Source organism: Podarcis bocagei (assembly GCF_964188305.1).
Source record: "Podarcis bocagei genome assembly, chromosome: 7".
Lineage (NCBI taxonomy): Eukaryota > Metazoa > Chordata > Lepidosauria > Squamata > Lacertidae > Podarcis > Podarcis bocagei.
Genome location: NC_138132.1, coordinates 12,782,343 through 12,801,650, shown reverse-complemented (window position 1 = coordinate 12,801,650; position 19,308 = coordinate 12,782,343). Strand labels below are relative to the sequence as shown.

At 49.0% G+C, this 19,308-nt stretch overlaps 1 protein-coding gene across 4 annotated transcripts in view; it reads left to right on the top strand.

Moving 5' to 3' along the window:
* The window catches only part of LOC308590476 (basal cell adhesion molecule-like), a 31,395-nt gene extending 12,413 nt beyond the window's left edge, over nt 1-18,982 (top strand). For 2 of the 4 annotated variants that reach the window (XM_081200566.1, XM_081200565.1), the window contains exons 2-9: nt 521-668; nt 3,931-4,055; nt 7,003-7,204; nt 10,446-10,588; nt 13,114-13,279; nt 14,494-14,629; nt 15,676-15,780; nt 17,772-18,982. In XM_081200566.1, coding sequence (XP_081056692.1) covers nt 590-668; nt 3,931-4,055; nt 7,003-7,204; nt 10,446-10,588; nt 13,114-13,279; nt 14,494-14,629; nt 15,676-15,766 — 942 coding nt within the window. In that variant the 5' untranslated portion in view covers nt 521-589 and the 3' untranslated portion in view covers nt 15,767-15,780; nt 17,772-18,982. Of the gene's footprint in view, nt 1-170; nt 365-520; nt 669-3,930; nt 4,056-7,002; nt 7,205-10,445; nt 10,589-13,113; nt 13,280-14,493; nt 14,630-15,675; nt 15,781-17,771 lie in introns of those variants that run through there. The other 2 variants (XM_081200568.1, XM_081200567.1) reach the window with 2 other exon arrangements.
* Nucleotides 18,983-19,308: the final 326 nt, after the last annotated feature.

Sequence of the window (19,308 nt, the reverse complement as noted above, 5' to 3'; positions counted from 1 at the left end):
GACCAACTCCGCCGGCGGGTGAGTTGGTGCTGGGGCAGAGAGAGACGCAGGGCGCCCTGCCCCGCTACCTTTCACTTCCCGGCTGCCTTCTCTACCTCATCCCCGCCCCTTGCCCCCCCCCGCCTCCTTTCCCGTCGCACTTTCTTTGTGCCTTTCGTGCTTGAACTTCTATACACCCCGACGGCTCTCTGTGTGCGCGCGTCGACGGAGCTGCGTCTTCAGTTCCTCAACTGGCCGCTCCGGTTTAGTTTGTTATTAACTTCTTCCCCCACCCCTTTGGCGCGGGCAAACAAGTACAGAGACGCCTCTCGGTCTCGTGGGGGGAGAGACACAGAGAGAGAGAGAGAGAGAGAGGAAGAGAAAGGTTGGTGCGCAGGGGAAGCAGAGGTTGGGGAGACGGTTTGTTTCGGGGTCGCAGCCAGAGCGCCCCACTTCCTTCTTCTGTTAAGCACGGCCGGTTTCCCACGCGCGGGTGCGAGGCTGCTAACGCGGTGGCTTTCTCGCTTCTTTTTTCTCTAAGGGCGAACCAGGAAACGGAGGAGGGAACTTTCTCATTACCCAAAACAGAAGGCAGGCAGGCAGCAGGGCGATGATGGCGCAGTTTCAACAGAAGCTCTTCTGGCTGGTGGCGGCTGGCCTGGCTGTGACCCTGCGCACCAGCCAGGCAGGTGAGTCGAATGGCACAACACTCTCGAAAACAAGGAGCCGGTGCGGAATTCACTTCGCTGGCCTACCTTTTAAAACTGCCCCGTGTTCCTCCTGCCCCTTTGTTTTGGGAGGCCAGGGTGGTAGGGCGGGTGCTTGGCATGCAGAAGGTCGGGTGTGTGTGTTAATCCCCGGAATCTCCCATTTAAAAGGACCAGAGAGCAGTTGATGGGTTGTACATGTTTGCCTCAGACCCCAGAGAGCTGCTGCCAGTCAGAGTGGGCAGCGCTGAGTGAGATGGACACATATGTAGCAGCTTGACATTTTGCAGGCAAAACCTTTTGATTGCTTCCTGTTACTTGAGCATTCGCTCTGCAAGTGTTTTTCCACACTGCAGATTTGGGAAACTGGACTTGTTGCACAAGAGCGCTAATCTCATTTTAAGTTGTACAACCTGAATTTGCCGGTGGGTAACCAAATCCAGCATGGAAGTAGCGAGCGCCTGGAAGCTTTTCTGGCTCGATTTCTGCATTTCACATTGTTGCCGAAGGCCTTGTGAGAAAGAGCTGGCAATCTTCTTTCCCACTCTCACGAAGCTTTAGTTCTGCTTCTGTGTGGTAAGACCAGTTGGGCTGGGAGATCTTGAGAGGCAAGGGAAGAGCCAGTCCACCCCAGAATCAGCATCAAAAACAGAGTTTGTAATTAATGAAAGGATGGCGAGAAGATGAACAAGAAGTGTTTTGTTGAGCCAGCTGTATGGTCACCTACACACTGCAGCCGACACACTAATGCGTCACGACGCACAGTTTGGAAATCTCCGGTGTAGTGGCCAGGAGACTTAACACACACAGCATACCTTTAAAGCACATTCAAAGCGCTATTCCCCCTGAAGAACCCTGGGAAACGTCATTTGTTAAGGGTGCTGGGAATTGTAGTTCTGTAAGGTGCAAACTACCATTCCCAGGATTTTGTTGTGGTGGCAGGCAGGGGAAATGTCCTTTGAGTGTGTTTTAGAGGTGTGGTGTGTATGCAGATTGTGTTACAACTCAGAAAGGTCCACTTGAATCTTAATAATAAGTATTATTGTTGTATTATTTATATACCCATAAACTCTTTTGACTGCGTTTGACAAGCCAGTCTGTCCCACCTACTGTAGCCACCCTCTCTAGAAATTTGGAGGTCACCTTTCTTGCAGGATTGTTGTAAAGACTACAACTGGATGCAAATGCTAAATATTACTGAAAGAGATTTTCGGTCTCAGGCCTGCCTGGGTGCTTGTAGACATGTGTGGGCTGGCTTTGGGTTCTTGGAGAACAGATCTAGGAAGTGTTTGCAGAGTCAGGCCATCTGTCTGTCTGTCTCAGTATTATTCATGCTGACTAGCAGCAGCAACTGTCCACAGTTTCTACAGGGGTCTTCTTCTCTCACTGCCCGACTTTTGAGATACCTGCAACCTTTTGCTTTCAAAATGCCTTCTTAGCCGCAAGCTGTGACCACATCTTTTAACAGAAGGTGCTCTGTGCATGCTTGTTTTGCCCCCAGAGTTGTGTCAAGGGCCTATGGGACAAGTTCTGAGGTTGAGCCTCCGCAATCAGTAAGATTAGGAGGCAGTGTGGTGCAGTGGTTAGAGTGTCGAGCTAGGATTTGAGAGAGACCAGGTATTCAAATGCCCACCTGGCCATGGAGCTCACTGGGCGTCCTTGGGTCAGGCACTAGCTGCCTCTCAGGCTAACCTACCTCACAGGGTTGTTGTGGACATTAGAGGAGAACGGGGAGAAACATGTATGCCACTGTGAGCTCCTTTGAGAAAGAGAGTGGGACAGAAATGCAATAAATAAATAATAAAGATATGGTTTGGCGAAAGGGACACAAAGGTGTAGAAATGTTTGCATATATATAAATAAACATTTTCCTTCCTAACTGAAAGCACCAATCAAGGCTGCTTAAGACATTTAAAGGTTTCAGTTTCAGTATATATCTCAAGCGCAGTGGCGTAGCATGGGTTGTCAGCACCCGGGGCAAGGCAAGTAATTTGCGCCCCCTAACCCGTGGATTTGCGCCCCCTAACCCATGGATTTGCGCCCCCTAACCCTAACCCCCAGATGTTGCGCCCGGTGCGCCCGGCCCCCCCTGCACCCCCAACGCTACGCCACTGCTCAAGCGTGAAGTTTATTAGGGGCAAAGTGTTGACAGTTAAAAACCTAAGCAGAAAAACAAGCAGAAAATCACCAACTGAGGCTGCTCAATACATTTAAATGATAGTTTCATCATAATGATGATAATGATGATTTTAAATTTGTACACCACCCTTCAGCCAAACATCTCAGGGTGGCTCAAAGCACAGAAATACAAAAGCACGTAATAAAGACCAGAACAAACCCATAATCCCTCCCCAACCAAAATGAAGGACACAAAAAGGTTTCCAGTGTAGAACAAAAATAGAATGAAAAATGACCTTTAGCAACAAAGAAACCAAGAAAGGAGCCGACCAAACTTCATGGGGCAAGGAGTTCCATAATCTCCCTCTCACCCCTTGTATCCAGACGCACTACGGCCCTGGGTGAGACAGCAGGAAAAGCCTCTCCTTCCCACCTTAAGAGAGCAGGAAGGATGATACAGAAGGAAGTCCACACCATACATTTAAATCACTCTTATGCTCCCCCACCTCAAAGGAACTTGGGAACTGTAGTTTGTTGCAGGGACTGAAAGTCTTTAGGATACCCTCACAGACCCACAATCAACTACTGTTCCCAGGATTCTTTGGGGGAAGGCTAGGCTTAGATTCGCCATCCCAAAATGTACAAGGATTACATAACATAATTCTTCATGTGCCTTATCCACGAAAGGTCCGGAGAGTGTCAACACAAGTAAGGGCCTTTTCTGCAGTGGCTCCCCGTTTATGAAATGCTCTCCCCGGGGTGGTTTGCCTGGTGCCTTCATTATACACATTTAGGCACCAGGCGAAAATGTTCCTCTTCAACCCAGCCTGTGGCTGATTGACGTCTGATGCCCTTTTAAATGTGCTGTGTGGAACAGAGGACTATTGGTTTGTTTCCGTTCTTATTTTTGACATGTATTTTGTTTTGTTTTGTAATTTTGTGTTGTAAACCACCCTGAGACCTATGGGGTAGGGCCGTATACTTTTTTAAAAAAATAAAAAAGTAGAAGATGAGAAATAAGAAGTGGGTGCTGGAGATGATCTAGCCAACGAGCTTGGGGGACCCTTGGCTCAAGAGTGTGGGTGGCGGCCTCTGTCTCATGCCATCCCCTCTTTTATAATTCCAGAGGTCTCCATCGTCCTTCGCAGCGACCAGGAGGGTCCTGTCCTTGAGGGCGGGAACGTGACTCTGGAGTGCCTGGGCAATGAAGGAGAGGAGATGAGCGGATTCACTTTCCAGAAATACAGCAAGGTCAGAATAAACTTACAGGTGTAATTGCAAGACAAAGCAGCGAGGAGGGAGATGGGTGGCTTGCTCAACAGGGGGCGCTGTGCTGCAGTTGCGGAACACTTGGTGGCAAATAGTACAATGGGCAGCACCCAGAGGGGCATCCAAAGTTGTTTCCTAAGTTCAGGTGTGGGTGCTGTTGCTTTTCAGCGTCCAAAGTGGGCCCCATCCACGCACAGCGGAGGAGCGATGCAAGTAGGACGAGTGGCTGCAAGGTTTGCAGAAGTGGAACGTTGTTGTTTTGAAAAAGCCTAGGGCAGGAGATGGGGAAATCCCAGGGCAGCGCAAGGGAAGCTGAGCATGCTCTGTGCTGCGGCTGCCGAATGCTGACTCACTTGCGGCTGGAGATAGAGAAAAAGAAATTATAATACTGGAATGTAGCAGACAGGCTCCTGAGCAGCAGAACTCCATTCTGCAACACCCCCACTTTTGGACTTTGTAACAGCCAGGCCTTTTTCTCAGGGAATCTGGGAGTGGGGTTGTATTAGCTATCCTAGAAGCGTAGAGTTGGAAGGGGTCCCATGGGTCATCTAGTCCAACCCCCTGCAATGCAGGGATAATGATCCTGACCTGATAATCCTCAGTACTACTTCACCATGCTAAAATTCCCAGGATTCTTTGGGGCACAACCGCGGCAAGACCAGTATAAAAGGCAACATCCTAGATAGCTCAGTCGGTAGAGCAGGGGACTCTTCATCTCTGAGTTGTGGGTTTGAGCCCCATGCAGGACAAAATATTCCTGCAATGCAGGGGGATGGAGTAGACCCTCGAGGTCCCTTCCAATTCTACAGTTTGGTGGTTCTTATGTGGGCAGGACCCTTTTGCTAGGCCTCAGGTGGGCAAGTTTCAGGTAACTCTCAGCCTAACTTCATGTGGTGGGTAGAATGTAAATTGGGGGTGGGGAATGGCAGAGAGATAGAGAGAGAAAAGGGCGACAGAAAGGAAGCGAGACAAAGGGATGGATCTTCTGCTCTGATGTCACCTACACTGGGCTCCAGCCCACATTAGGCTCCAGCCCTACCGTCTGCCAATGTCTACTCTACCCCCAACCCCAAAGGATTGCCCCAAATGTGACAGCTGCCCCATCTCTGACTCAGGCAAGAACAAGCTAAGGACAGAGATTGGTAACTTAGGCTGAGCACACACTATACATTTGAAGCACGTTTCCCATCCCTGCAAAGATTCCCGAGAACAATAGTTTACCCCTGGTGGTGCTGCACCCTTACCAAACTACAGTTCCCGGGATTTTGGTGGTGGTGTTTTTTGAGGGGTTGTGGTTTGAATGTGTGGTGTGGGCAGCCTTACTAGTAAGGATTTGGTAGGATAAGAACCATGTGATAGCATGGACAAGTATATTTCAGAATTGGTCTGGACCCAGTTTCGTTGTAGCAACATCCCTCACTGAACTTGAGAAATTGTACATTTGCAGTGCGGCTGGTAATCACTTGTCCCAGAATCCATGCTGCTCTTTGAACGACGGTTCTCCTCTACCCAGCCCACTCAGGTCTCTTGGTTCGCAGCCCCTATAGTGAAACAGGTTTGTTGTGTGAACATGCTGTTCATGAGGAGGAAAGGTCTTTAAAGAAAGGCTTTGCTAAACCCAAGCTGCTCACATGTAGACTTGAATGAAGAGTTCTGGAGGAGGTATTTTATGACAGGTGTTTTGTTGACTGGAGAGGGAATGGGAGGCTGCTCTAAGCAGGATTGGGAGATGGGAGAAATGGGGAGGCCACAGCTCAGGATTAGGGAGTGTCTGGGGAAAACAATAATCAAGGCCACCAAGTGGCCACTAGGGGGCACTGTTTCTAGGATGTAGAACCATTCTCCTGCAGCTGCTGGGAGTCAAGAAGGCAGCAATTAGAGCAGGGATTGGGAGCTTTTGGTCCTCTAGATCAGTGTTCCCCAACCTTGGGTCTCCAGCTGTTTTCGGACTGCAATTCCCATCATTCCTGACCACTGGTCTTGTTAGCAAGGGATGATGGGAGTTGTAGTCCAAAAACAGCTGGAGATCCAAGGTTGGGGAACACTGCTCTAGATGCTGTGGGATGACAACTCTCTTATTTCCTGACTGCCTGTTGGCAATGCTGGCTGGGGCTGATGGGAGCTGGAGTCTAACATGATCTAGAAGGCCACAGACTCGACATACATGGCAGGAACACTGTTAGAATTCCTGCTCTGTGATTGCAGTCATGGGATTATTGTCTATCACATGACGGTGTATGTTTTGACTCCACAGAGTGGGAAGTGACGGAGACAGGATGTTTGTGTTACTGTGTTCCGTGAAGTGGGACTATAGTCCTTTGTTCTTTTTCTCTTTGCTGTCTGATGCTAGAGAGAGAGGGAGCCATGTTGCAGTGCTCCGTGTGTTTATATGTAAATAAAGTAGATTAGCCAAAATGCTGAGTTGCTGAGGTCTGTTACGCAAGCTGCAAAGACTCTGCGGATCCCTAAGTGTGCCGTTGTCTGTTGGCATCGGTCGCTGGGATGTTCAGGCTGAAGAAAGCTTTTGAAGCTCCCGAACGATCGACCAGGAGGGAGAGAACATGCCAGTTGGGCATGTGTCTCTGCCAGGCTCCTGCTCGAGTGTAGGACAAGCTCCTGACAACTAAAGGCCAACTAAAGGAACCTTATTTTTGGCTCCCTTTGCTTCCTCGCTCAACCGCGGTGCAGCTGCTCCGATTGCCGTGTGCCACCCTAGACTCCAAACACAACGCTTAACAATGGTCAGGTCTCCAACCAAAATGCCTTAACGTTCACTGAATGGCCCCAGAGTGCATTGAAGCCCATGTCGGTGTGGCTTGAGTGGCGTGGTGCTCAGAAGGGGACCTGTGCCACCGCCAGTTGGCATTTCGGGTAGCGCCATCTTGCAAAGGGCGTTGACTAATGCGAGGCATTCCTCTCCCTGTTGCAGTGGCTCCACTCCTGGATCTCCCTCGACAAAGCCAGCGAGATGCGCTGCTGGTTTTACGACGTCAGTGTCAGCTACGACGACGGCCGCCTCCAACTTGCCATCAGTGGACTGAAATCTTGGCACGCTGGACCTTACCGCTGCGCTGGCTCCAATGGCACCAACAATGCCTCTGTCTCCAATGAGCTGGACCTGCAGATGGAATGTACGTGAGAAAGTTTCTTCCTTCCTCTGGCTCCTAGTGGGTGATGGAGAAATAGCAGGTGGGGAGGATTAGCGGGGCTGCCCTTGCAACTGGCCTTTGGCAATTTGTAGGTAACTGGCAGGAGTGTAACCTCTTGCAGGGACTGTTGATGCCAGCCCTGCCCTCGCTCCCTTAGCCACACACACCCCAGCTGTGGCCATGGCCTTTCTTTATGGAAGAGTAATAAAGAAGAGCACTCCTGAGCACCAACAGAGTGCTTTCTAACTTATCCTGAGCACATGCAACTTGTCAACACACATTTAGAATATGAACGCCACCTGCACTCTCCTCAGGACACAGGAAATGATCAGCCCTCTTTTGACAGCATCCTGAGCCCATAAAATATTTCAAAACTTTTCTTCTTCTTCTTCTTCTTCCTCTTCTTCTTCTTCTTCTTCTTCTTCTTCTTCTTCTTCTTCTTCTCCTCCTCCTCCTCCTCCTCCTCCTCCTCCTCCTCCTCCTCCTCCTCCTCCATCATCACAGATGTTGTTGTTATTATTTTGTTATTGCTTATTAAATTTGTATACCGCCCTATACCTGTGGATCTCAGGGCAGTTCAAAACATAAAACCGCAATATAAAAAAACATAAAATACATCATAAAAATGACAATGAAAACAACACATTTTAAAGGGGCATTAGATGTCAATCAGCCCAAGGCCTGGCTGAAGAGGAACACTTTTGCCTGGCGCCTAAAAGTGTATTATGAAGGCACCCGTCTCAGCCTCCCTGGGAAGAGCACTCCACAAATGGGGTGCCACCACAGAAAAGGCCCATTCTCGTGGTGCCACCCTCTGGACTTCTCGAGGAAGAGGCACACGAAGAAGGGCCTCAGAGGGTGATCTCTGGGTCCGGGTAGGTTCATATGGAGAGAGGTGGTCCTTGGGGTATTGCAGTCCTGAGCCGTTTAAGGCTTTATAGGTCAGAACCAGCACTTGGATTTTGCCTGGAAACTAATTGGTAGCTGGTGCAAGTTGGACCAGTATTGCTGAACTCCAATCCCCCATCAGATTACTTGCCCCCGGTATAAAGCCCACTCAACTACTTTGATCTGTGGAACTGACACATTTACAAGTGCCACATGATGTTCTGCACTTGCAAGGAGCTGATCCCTCAGTGTGGTGTCACTTTGGGACTCCCTGCCCATTGATATCGGGCAGGTGACTTCATTGGGCTGCTTTTGGCACCTGCATGACTAAGCCGCTGAATCGAGCGCCTCCAGACATGTAGATTTGGTGTGTATTTTAATACGCTGATTTTATTTCAACCGTGCATATTTTTAAAACTGCTGATCTTAAATACAGAAATGAATTAAGCCAGCTTGTTTTTAAATATCTGGTTTTTATTGGCAATCCTCCTGCATGTTTTATGCAAACCACTGAAGAGCTTTTGATGATTAAGTGGTACGGAAATCCTCTCTGAATAAAATCAGCCCCATCTGGTGTGGTCAGTGATGATGAGAGGTGATGAGCCCAACCACATCTGGAGTGCCACAGGTTCCCGAACTTTGGCTTACTGCGAAACCCTTGTGCCACAGCGAGAGTCTGTGCTGGTGCTCTGTGCCTGATTGATTTAACCACGGACTGGTGCATATGTGTGCGGGATTGCAAATTCTACAAACTTTGGTCCCAACGGAACAGTAAAGGCAGCGGCTCATTACCCACGTTCTGTATTTCCGGGCACGCATGACCTGTCATCAAATGACAGCACATACTGAAGATCAAACCTTCAGGGATTTTCTGCATGGGCCGTCGCAGCTCTTAATGGAATGGGGAAGCCTTTTAAAAGTTGTCTCTCACAATCTAAAACATCTCTCTGGAGCGTATCCCTGCAGCAGACTTTTTTAAAACAACAACAACAAACAAGCATCACCTTCTTCCCAGGGAATCCTGGGAAATGTAGTTTTGCAAGGCTTCATTAGCAGCACCCTTGCTAAAGAGAAATTCGAAGGATTGAACTGGGCAGGAGTCATAGGAAGTTATAGTGGACCTAAAACCTACCGTACACAACTGTTTTATAGCATTTTGATTTAGCTACTCACTTTCATGATTACTTTGTACTCTTTTTCTTTTGTTGTATGCTGCTGCCCTGGTAGTGTTTGTTTGTTTGTTTGTTTAATGCCACGTTGGCATATACAGAGTTTTTATACGTAGATTCTATCAGCAAAGCTCAATCAGCACAAACTCTCATTTTGCATAACTTGCACCTAAAACTCAGTAAAGAAGGGGTTAAAAAAGGTAAAGGGACCCCTGACCATTAGGTCCAGTCGTGGCCGACTCTGGGGTTGCGGCACTCATCTCGCTTTATTGGCCGAGTGAGCCGGCGTACAGCTTCCGGGTCATGTGGCCAGCATGACTAAGCCGCTTCTGGTGAACCAGAGCAGCACACGGAAACGCCGTTTACCTTCCTGCCGGAGTGGTACCTATTTATCTACTTGCACTTTGACGTACTTTCAAACTGCTAGGTTGGCAGGAGCAGGGACCGAGCAACAGGAGCTCACCCCGTCAAAAGGATTCAAACCGCCAACCTTCTGATCGGCAAGTCCAAGGCTCTGTGGTTTAACCCACAGCACCACCTACTAAAAACATCAAGAAAGGAAGGAGAGAGAGAGAGAGAGAAGGGAGAAAGAAAGAAAGAAAGAAAGAAAGAAAGAAAGAAAGAAAGAAAGAAAGAAAGAAAGGCAGGCACATCTGCTTAAGCCTCTCCTTCTGCTCATATTATTTTGCTAGGGAAAAACAAAAGATTTAAATGGTTAACCAGGCTTGGAATTCCTAAGTTTATGCCTTCATATAAAAGTTGCTTGAATCCGGTCAGGCTGGAGATATTTATAGCAAATGCTTTGAAATTGTGATTATGGAATATTAACAACAACAACAACAACAAATATAAAATATCAATAATGTGTCAATATTAGCCCTGATATTTGTTATTTATTTTGTTGAATGTTTATTCATTTTGTTAAATCTGTGTTCTACCCTTCATTCAAAGACCACAACATATATTAACTTTTAAAAAATGTTTAACGGTTTAAACCAATCAATCAATGCAGGTTACTTGTTTACACAGCAGCAATAGGATCTAGGTGACAAAAACCCAGGGGTGGCATTATGATGATGATGGTGATGATGATGATTACTATTACTATTACTATTACTATTACTATTACTATTACTATTATTATTATAACCTCTCTCTTGCTCCAGACCTGCACAGCATCCTCCTTGCTCGTACAAACACCTGGTGTGGGACAGTAGGAGATTCTGTCACGATGCTTGAAGGCAGCGACTTGCACCTTCGGTGCTCTGCAGGTGCTTCAAAGCCCCCACTCTACGAATGGACCCGAGAGGTGAGAAGACCTTTAGATCTTTAGAGCAGGGCCAGGGAATCTATCTCTGCCAAGGCCCAGCGGCCCGCAGACCAGTTAATTATGTTATAAAATACATGTTGCAACACGTAAGAAAAATAGCACAGGGCTGGTTGCCAGGTGGAGAGCGGCGCGGTGGCGAAGCTGCCAGCACCTTTGCTAAGCTAAGCAGGCTCCGGTATGGTTTCAGATTGGATGGGCAACTGCGCGTTGAGATTCCTGCATTGGGGTGGGCGGGCTAGATTACCCTCAGCTCTACAACTCTGTGGCCCTTTCAACCCTTGGCTGCTCCTATTGGGATCCAAGAGGAGGCCTAGCCAAGAATATGTGGTTGGGGCAGGGTGGGGGCTTAATGTAGGGGAGGGGAGTGCCTGGGCACATGTGGGGTGCACCAACTCCACCCCCAACCCATGGGTGTTTATGGGGGATTTTTCCAGCGGAGGCCAAAGTAAAACACTGAATGTTGGGAGCAAGCTAGTTTCTCACCCAAAAACTGGGGAGAAAAGCGCCTGAATATTTTGCCTCATATCTCAGGTTTTGCAAATGCTGTAAACTTTTTTTTTTCAAGATTAAAGGCTGGCAATTACGATTTCTGCGTGGGGGAGGGCAATTGCCAGCTGCACACATATACGTGGCCGTGCCTCATGCCTAGGAAAGCGCCTCATAAGGATGGTCAGCCTGTCAGAAGCTGCTTTTGCACCCAGGCCTTTAAAGCACGTAGCTTCCCCCAAGGAATCATGAGAAGGCGTAGTTTGCCCCCCTTCCCAGAGCTACAGTTCCCACCACCTTGAGTGAACTACGGTTCCCAGGATTCTCTGAGAGGGATCCATGTGTTTTAAAAGTATGATGGGGGGGGGTGGATGCAGCCAGACCTGTCCAGAAAGAACAGGGAGAAACGGATGCATGAAGCATGTGCAAGGACACATGTCCCCCTCCTGGGTTTAAGCCCTCGCATGTCCCCTTAAAATGCTTGATTAGGACTCAGAGCTACACTAGAACTAATCCTGAAAAGGGAGGCAGCTGAAATGGCACACCTACCCCTTCTATTGGAGAATATAGTTTTAAAATATACACACGCACGCACGCACGCGCACACACACACATTTTATATATATATAATAAAAGGTTGTTCAGGTTGTTGGGTTTTGTCCTAGGCAAACAGTGTGGCTACTTAGCAACCCTGGAGAAAGGAGTCGTTTCCCCCCACTAAAAGTGGGCTTGCAATATCCTGACCCCTCTGGGCTTTGAAGAACCTACCTGCTCTTTCATTCCAAGGCAGTCCAATGAGATTTTCGCACCACAGGGAAGGAAGGGACCCCCCCCCCCAGCCCCAACTCTCCAACACATACGTCAAATGTTTGCCCCTTTTCTTCACAAACAGGGCATTTCCTGGAATCTGCACCCCCCCACACACACACCATCATTCACTGCTGCTGAGGCAATGTTTGTCAAAAACCCAAGTCCATTGTCTTTTTCCGCCCTCGCCTTATTTGCACATAGTTCGACATGACGATGGAGAGTGCTATTAAAGCCATTGTGCGAACGCAGGGGAGAGCATTTCAAGGTGAAACCGGCTTCTTGTCCAAACACAGTGGCTTTCCACCTGTGAATTTTGCTCCTTCGTAGCCACCTCAGCTCCCCCTTGGCCTTGTGCCCATGTTAGCGTTGTGAGGTAAAACACAGATCCAGGAAGCCCGTGTTTAGCTCATCGTCATAACAGGCTGTCCTGCTCTTCGTTAACAGGACTCACCCCCCAAAATCACAAGGTGAGGAGAAAAGTGTGGGTCGTACATATTTGGGGATTCGAAGATGGATCCCCAAATGTGCTCGGCCAACATTTCCCCCCTCACTTTGCGATTGGGGGGGGGGCGAGTCCAGTAAGCAGACATTTTGTGCTGAGGGGAGCTGAAGGGGAAGGATACGCTCCTTCTTAGAAAGACAAAAGGGCTGTCTCAGTTAAATCCTACTCAGGCTGGGCCTAAAGTTAGTCACATCCATTGTTTTCAGTGGGTCTACTCTGAGTAGGACTAGCATTGGCTGCAACTCAAACTTCTATGTCGTCATTCTCTGCCCCCGTTCTACTAGGACGCCTGGCTCCTCAGGGATACCCCAGCCCCTATAACTATTACACACACCCTCAATGTAAAAAACACACACTAATTTCTAGAAATTTAATTGCGGAAGAGGGGGCGGGGGATGAGTGCAGGCAGTATTTGACTCAGGTGTTCCCAGTGTTGTTAAAGGGTGTGTGTCAACGAATGTAAAGATACTGCAATAACTGATAACCAAGTTAATCTTTCTGTTTGTTGTTGTTTTGTTTAAATGGAATAACTTTATAAACCTATTGCAGGCGACTAGGATTTAGGTTTTTACTGTTTAGCATCTGCTTCTCTTGCCATGCCTAGTTCAGTGCTGAGTTTGCAAATGGCTGGAGGCTTGGATCTTTAAAAAAGTGCTCATAATTTTAACGGGGTTTCCCCCCCCCTTCCCTGCACCCCCTCTTGCAGGGAGCCGACTGGGTTGTGGTCTCCAGCGACTTGACGCTTTCCAAGGTGGACCGGGAGCAAGCCGGGACCTACACTTGCCGGGCGCAACACCCCACCTTGCCCCAGTTGACCAAGAGCAAGTCGATCCGTCTGTACGTGGAGGGGAGCGAGCGCGGATTCACCCTCGGTGAGAACAATCCTTTGGCTTCACCCACTGAGCCCTCCCTGAGCCCACGTTTCGGAGGGTGAACCCCAGGCACCCCACCACCCTGGGCTGTGCCTCCCACTTCCTTCCTGAAGGCAGCTGGCACCTCCCTCGTCAGGGACCGTCTTCAGTCTTTACCCCCCAAGTCCTCTTTCTCAAAGAATCATAGAATTGCAGAGCGGGAAGGGCATGGAAATTCCTGAAATGCAGGAATTCTCCCTTTACTAATCCAGTAGCATCACGAACTTGATACAACCATAGCCCAGTCCTGAATGCGTCCGTAGGGAAGGAAAACCCCGCTCAGTCCAAGGGGGCTTTATCCCAGTCAGTATGCCCAGGGCATGGGCAAAGGCATGCTAACAGGACCATTGGTAGCTGCTAAGCCACAGAAATAAACCGAGCCTCCATGTTTGCAGCTGTAGCTAGTTTCCGCAACACACAGACACAGAAAGTGTGGTTTCTAAGAGGAGTCCACACATGTCACCAACCTGCAAAAGCAGGTTCAAAGGCATGGGCAGAATAATGTCCAGGTGGACATTATTATTGTTATTGTTGTTAGTTTTTTTTCTGGGGGGGGAACTCACCAAGAAGTTTGTTTGTTTGCTGGGGGCCCAGTCACAGTGCCACACACCCCGCCCCAGGCAGTGGCTAAATGTAACATGTGATTAATAAACTCAAGCAGTCAATGATCAAGAAAGGGCCACAACTTTATGTGATGATTGATTTTTTTTGGCTCAAGCATTGAGTGTAGGCATTCCAGCCTCCAGACAAAAAAAAAAAAAATCATTATTTAATTTTTAAAAGGTACAGGAACTCAGTTCCCCTGAGTTCCTGCTAAAAAAACAGCAGCCTTGGTGATGATGCTTACTACTACTACAAGTCCCCTCATCCCTGACCGTTGACCTTGCTGGCTAGGGCTGATGGGAATTGGAGTCCACCCCCATCCAGACGACCACAGCTTCCCTGTCCTCCTTTTCTAAAGGGCTGCTGGTCAGAGGCAGCAAGACGTCTGAATGCCAGCCTCTGGCAACTGCAGGAGAGGAGGGCGAGTGCCCCAAGTTCTGCTTACCACTTTGCCACGGGCACCTGATTCACTACCAATAACCACTGGCCTGATCCAGCAGGCCTCTTCTGGCACCCTCCGCTGAAGGTGCTGACCTGGCTTGCCTTTGTCATGTCTGCCTTGTTCCCTGCAGAGTCCGTGCTGTCCCTTAGCACCCCAATGCTGGCCCTGGCTGTGGCATTGCCTGCAGTGCTGCTACTGCTGGTGATCTTGGTCTTTGCCTTCCTGATCCCCCGGCATCGGGCAGCTGCCAAGAAGAAAGCCGGCCTGTGAGTACTTTGCGGGGTTGTATTGCTGGGGGAGCTTAATGGTCTGCTGTAACCCTGCTGCAGTGGGTGGGTGGGGTGTTAAAGGGACCCCTGACCATTAGGTCCAGTCGTGACCGACTCTGGGGTTGCGGCACTCATCTCGCGTTACTGGCCGAGGGAGCCGGTGTACAGCTTCCGGGTCATGTGGCCAGCATGACTAGGCCGCTTTTGGCGAACGAGCAGCGCACGGAAACACCGTTTACCTACCCGCCGGAGCGGTATCTATTTATCTACTTGTAATTTGACGTGCTTTCGAACTGCTAGGTTGGCAGGAGCAGGAACTGAGCAACGGGAGCTCACCCTGTCACAGGGATTCGAACCGCCAACCTTCTGATCGGCAAGTCCTAGGCTCTGTGGTTTAACCCACAGCGCCACCCGTGTCCCTGGGTGGGATGTTACTTCACTGTTAAAGCAGGAGCAGGGAACAGATCAGGCTGAAAACCTGGGGTTTTCCATCTCCTTAGCCAGATCCTTCTCCCCAGGCTCCCTCAAATACTTGCACCCCAAGTATTTGTGCATGGGTGGAATGTGTCCTTGATGTCTATAACACCTCTTGTTTGTCTCTATATAGTGAAGAGAGAGGGGTTTGTGTGTATGAAACCTTTACACGCTATGAAAGGGGAGCATTTACCTTTGTAGCTCCACCCACTTTTCCCTCTGGCCCCACCCATCTCTGGTGTGCAGTCCCCCCAGGAGGAAGGAAATGTGGCCCTGGGCTGAGAAAGGACAGCTGGCTGTGCAGATAACCCAAACGGTGGTGGTTTAATTCTTCCTTCCTTGGGGCCTCTTGCGATTAATTGGTTCCATTAATATACACATACGGACGAACCTGTACATGTAGAATGATCTTGAAAGATGAACCTCCTCCACTGGACTTTTGTGTCGGTCTATGGCAGCTTAATTTCTTTTTTTTAAAAAAAAAAAAAAGAAAGAAAACGTTTTGCACTCTTATTCAAGTGATGGAGAAAATGAAACCCGAATGCTACTATCCACCTTTCTCTTTCCAGGGAAGACTCCGGCCAGCGTACCCCAATCTACAAAGGCAGCCTGGAGTCTGTGCCTTCCTCCGTTGGAGATACGCATCCCCTGGTGATGTAATAAAGAAGACACAGGTCAGCAGAAGTGCAAAGGATGTCTGACGCCATCCCCTTTCCTGTCCATTCCCTTCCTTTAATCCAAAGGTCCAAAGTCCTGTAGGGGCAGGTGTTTGCCTGTTTTTGACGACTCCTCAGTTCGGAATTCCGTAGGGGATCTAGAAAGCAGCGCAAAATCTGGGGTCCGCCTGAGAATATTTGCAGCAGACGGCCTCTTGGTCATTTATCAAGGGCAATCTGCTGTGGCATCCGTAAGTAACAGCTGTGCAAATGCTCCTCCGTGTGGACACAGGAGGGTAGTGCAGGCACAGGTTTCAGGCAAGGGTGTAGTAGGAATGGCTGAATCGGCCCAGTTTGGTTTCTCGTCGTTCCTCGCCCCCCCCATCTTGAATTTCCTCCCCCCCCCCCCCATTTCTGCTAGAACACTTTTTTTAAAAAAAGCCCACATGAAATTCATATGCATTTTCAATATTATTCCTCTGGATATATATATTTTTGTGTAGGCTTAACTCTTCATGTGTGCCTTTGGGGAGCGTTGAAGTCAACTGCGTCAAAAATGTGGAGACATTCGCTTCGCATATTGGTTTGGGAATTGCATTTATACCCTAATCTCCAATTTAAAGACCAGTTGGCCGGCCCCACCATTAGGGTGAGGCAGTCACATGGGGCAGCAGCTGCTGGGAGGTGAGGCAGCAGCAAGGGGTCGGAGCTTTGTGTGCCACACAACACCCCCCCTCGACCCACTAAGCTATCCTCCTGTCTTGAGGTATGATAAGAGGACACCATCTCATTGTCACCGTTGAAGTAAAGTTCAGTTTCTAGTCCAGTTAGTTCTGTACTTGGCAGTGGGAAGACACCTTGTTGTTCGTCTCAGGCAGTTAAAACATCTCAGGCCTGTCCTCCTGAGTATAGCCTGGCCAGACAGATATAGCGGATTGTGCCCTGTTCTTTCTCCCTCTCCGCTGCCCCAAATCTGCCTCCTGAGGTGCTCACCTCAGCTCCTCACACAAGGACTGCTTCACCCCTGAGTGATAAGCGGCACCTACCAGAAATCCCCCCCCCCTTATTTCTGTAGAACCGTTAAAATATACAGAAACCTTCACCTCATATGCAGCTGTACTAAGATGGATGTTGCAAGCAGCCCAATACGTAACAGCGACTTTAGCTTAAAAGACGTGCACTCACTTACCACGTTGCTACTTAAAATATCACTTCCTTGGGGTACCTTTCCTTACCCTCCAGCTCTGGTTTAAATATTTAAGCAGCTGGCTGGATGCAGCTGAAGAAACAGATCCAGAATAATATGAGAACCGGAGATGTAATGAAGGACTGCTCAAAATTAGGGGAGTCACCGTAGGGATGGGGGAAGAGGTCTAGAACAACACGTGGCTGTCATTGACTGTTTTCATTCTCAAGCCTTGTGTAAGTGGCAGGACCAGAGCTAATTTTTTTTTATGGGGAGGGGGGGTTAAAAGAAAAAAAGGTGCCAGTATTTTTACCTTGATAGAAATGTTGTAGGTCCCAGCATAAAATGGCTACTGTGGACAGCAAGAAAGAGAAGCCGCTAATTTGTACGGGTCATAAAAGAAACACCATCACAAAAGAAGCCCTGGGTATAGCCCACACTTCTTTTTGTCCTGCTTCTTTTCCCCTGGGGGAAAACCGCTCTTTAGTGCTCAGTCAGAGCAATTGGCAGTTCAGATTTCCCTTGGATTGCTGTTTGTTCCGATCAATCGCTAAAGAGCAGGCTTTCCCTCGGGAAGGAGCGAGGCGAGAGGGAAACCGCTTGGGCCTGTGTGCTTTCTAAGCATGCTACAAAGGAAAGTGTGTGTGAGCCCCGTGTGGCCCCCTAAGGGAGAATGCCCTATTTGCCTGCAGTTGGTTGCTGCGTTCCATTGGAGATGGGAGGTGCCACTCAAAGCGGGGTGGAACTGTGCCAATGCTGTGGCTCAGCCCACAGTCGTAAGATTTCACAACATCCTCAGCTCTTTTCTTTTCTTTTCTCCCAGGGTGAAATGGATCTCCCTCCTTTCTTTTGTCACTTTCAAGATCCAGCTTCTTCGGAAACTATGGGATGGTGGGGATGCTAACAATGTACAGCGGTTGTTTTTTGTGTATATGTTTGGGGCAGTCATTGAGTTGTTGTTTTTTGGAAGGAGGGAGGTTGGAGCTATCGAGACCAAAAATGTAAGGGGCGATGGTGATACTGAAGTGTGTATGAATCCCCCCTCCCCTTTCTGGGTTACTTGCTCTTTGCAGTTCTCCCCTTCAGGAGGTTGAGATGTTCTTTTCTGCCAGCGGACTGCTTTTTGACCTTTTGCTTGTCCTCGCAAGTGTTGGCCCCTTCCGGTTCAGAGGGACGCATGCCACCTCGGAAAGCGGTTTTGCTTCCGGTCGATTGGCGAGAGTTAGGCTCAGCGCCACTGCAGAAGGTCTGTGCCCTGCGGGATTTCAAAACAAATAAACCTGGCCCCTCAAAGCCAGAACTTGCCCCCTAGTTCCCCACAGACTGTTTCGCTTGCCAAGAAGGAAAACCGGCACAAGAGTGTGGCTGAAATTCTTTTAAAGATCCTATCCAGGACAGGAACTTCCTGGGCTCCTTGATGAGGAAAGGCATGGTATAAATTATATATGTAATATAATATTAAGCTAAGTTTAAACACTTTCTAGAATCCCCAGGCAGCAAAGAGGGGCTCCTCTCATTTTTTCCTTCCGAGAGCTCTCATCCTGGAGTCTTGGTGTCACCTGCCATTGCTGTTTCTTTATCTTGTTCTGCAGCAGACTCTGGATTTCTGCCTGACACTGCAAAGAGCAAGGCTAAATAATTAGTAGTCCCTTTGTTCCTGTAGCGATTGTTGAGGAGTTCTCCCACTTTGGGGGAGGGAGGGGGGTTCTGCTCCTTGCTTCGAAACGTAACCCCTGCTCAGGGTTCCTTGGGGTTCTTCCTTTCCGTGCCTTCCTTGGCCTCCGCTGCAGTCCTGCACCAAAACGCACAGAGCCTTCTTGCCTGAGCTCTGTGCTAGTTCCGAGACCAGGAAGCGGCAAGATGTGCCTTGGAATTTCTGTTGTTCCTCGCTATTATTTGCATGCTAACACGCGGGGGGCGGGGGTTGTAAAGAGGAGTGAGTGTATATCATGCTTGTCTCTGCAGCACGCAGTTTAAATGTCCCCCTATCCGGCACTTCCTTTCATCAAAATAAAAAATAACAAAATCTTGCAACGGTGGCTGTTTGGAGCGTGCGGCGCCGGGGTTCCCCCCTCCCCCTTTTATCACCAGTGTTCTCCATGGGACCCAGGGGGAATATAAACCAAGCCAAGCCACGGATGGGCACGGCTTCTCACCACTTCTTCCAGAACCAGAGCCATAAAAGGCCTCTCTTGGAAATTAAGTCCTTGTAAAAACACCACCATCCCCTGTGTCTGCATATAGGTCAGAGGCGGAGGCTGTACATCACGCAAAACCGGCAGTCAACTCGTTCACCCTGGGCAAAGGGTGAGCAGGATGGTGCAGTGGCTGCAGCGTTAAGAAACCGACCTGCAGCTGGC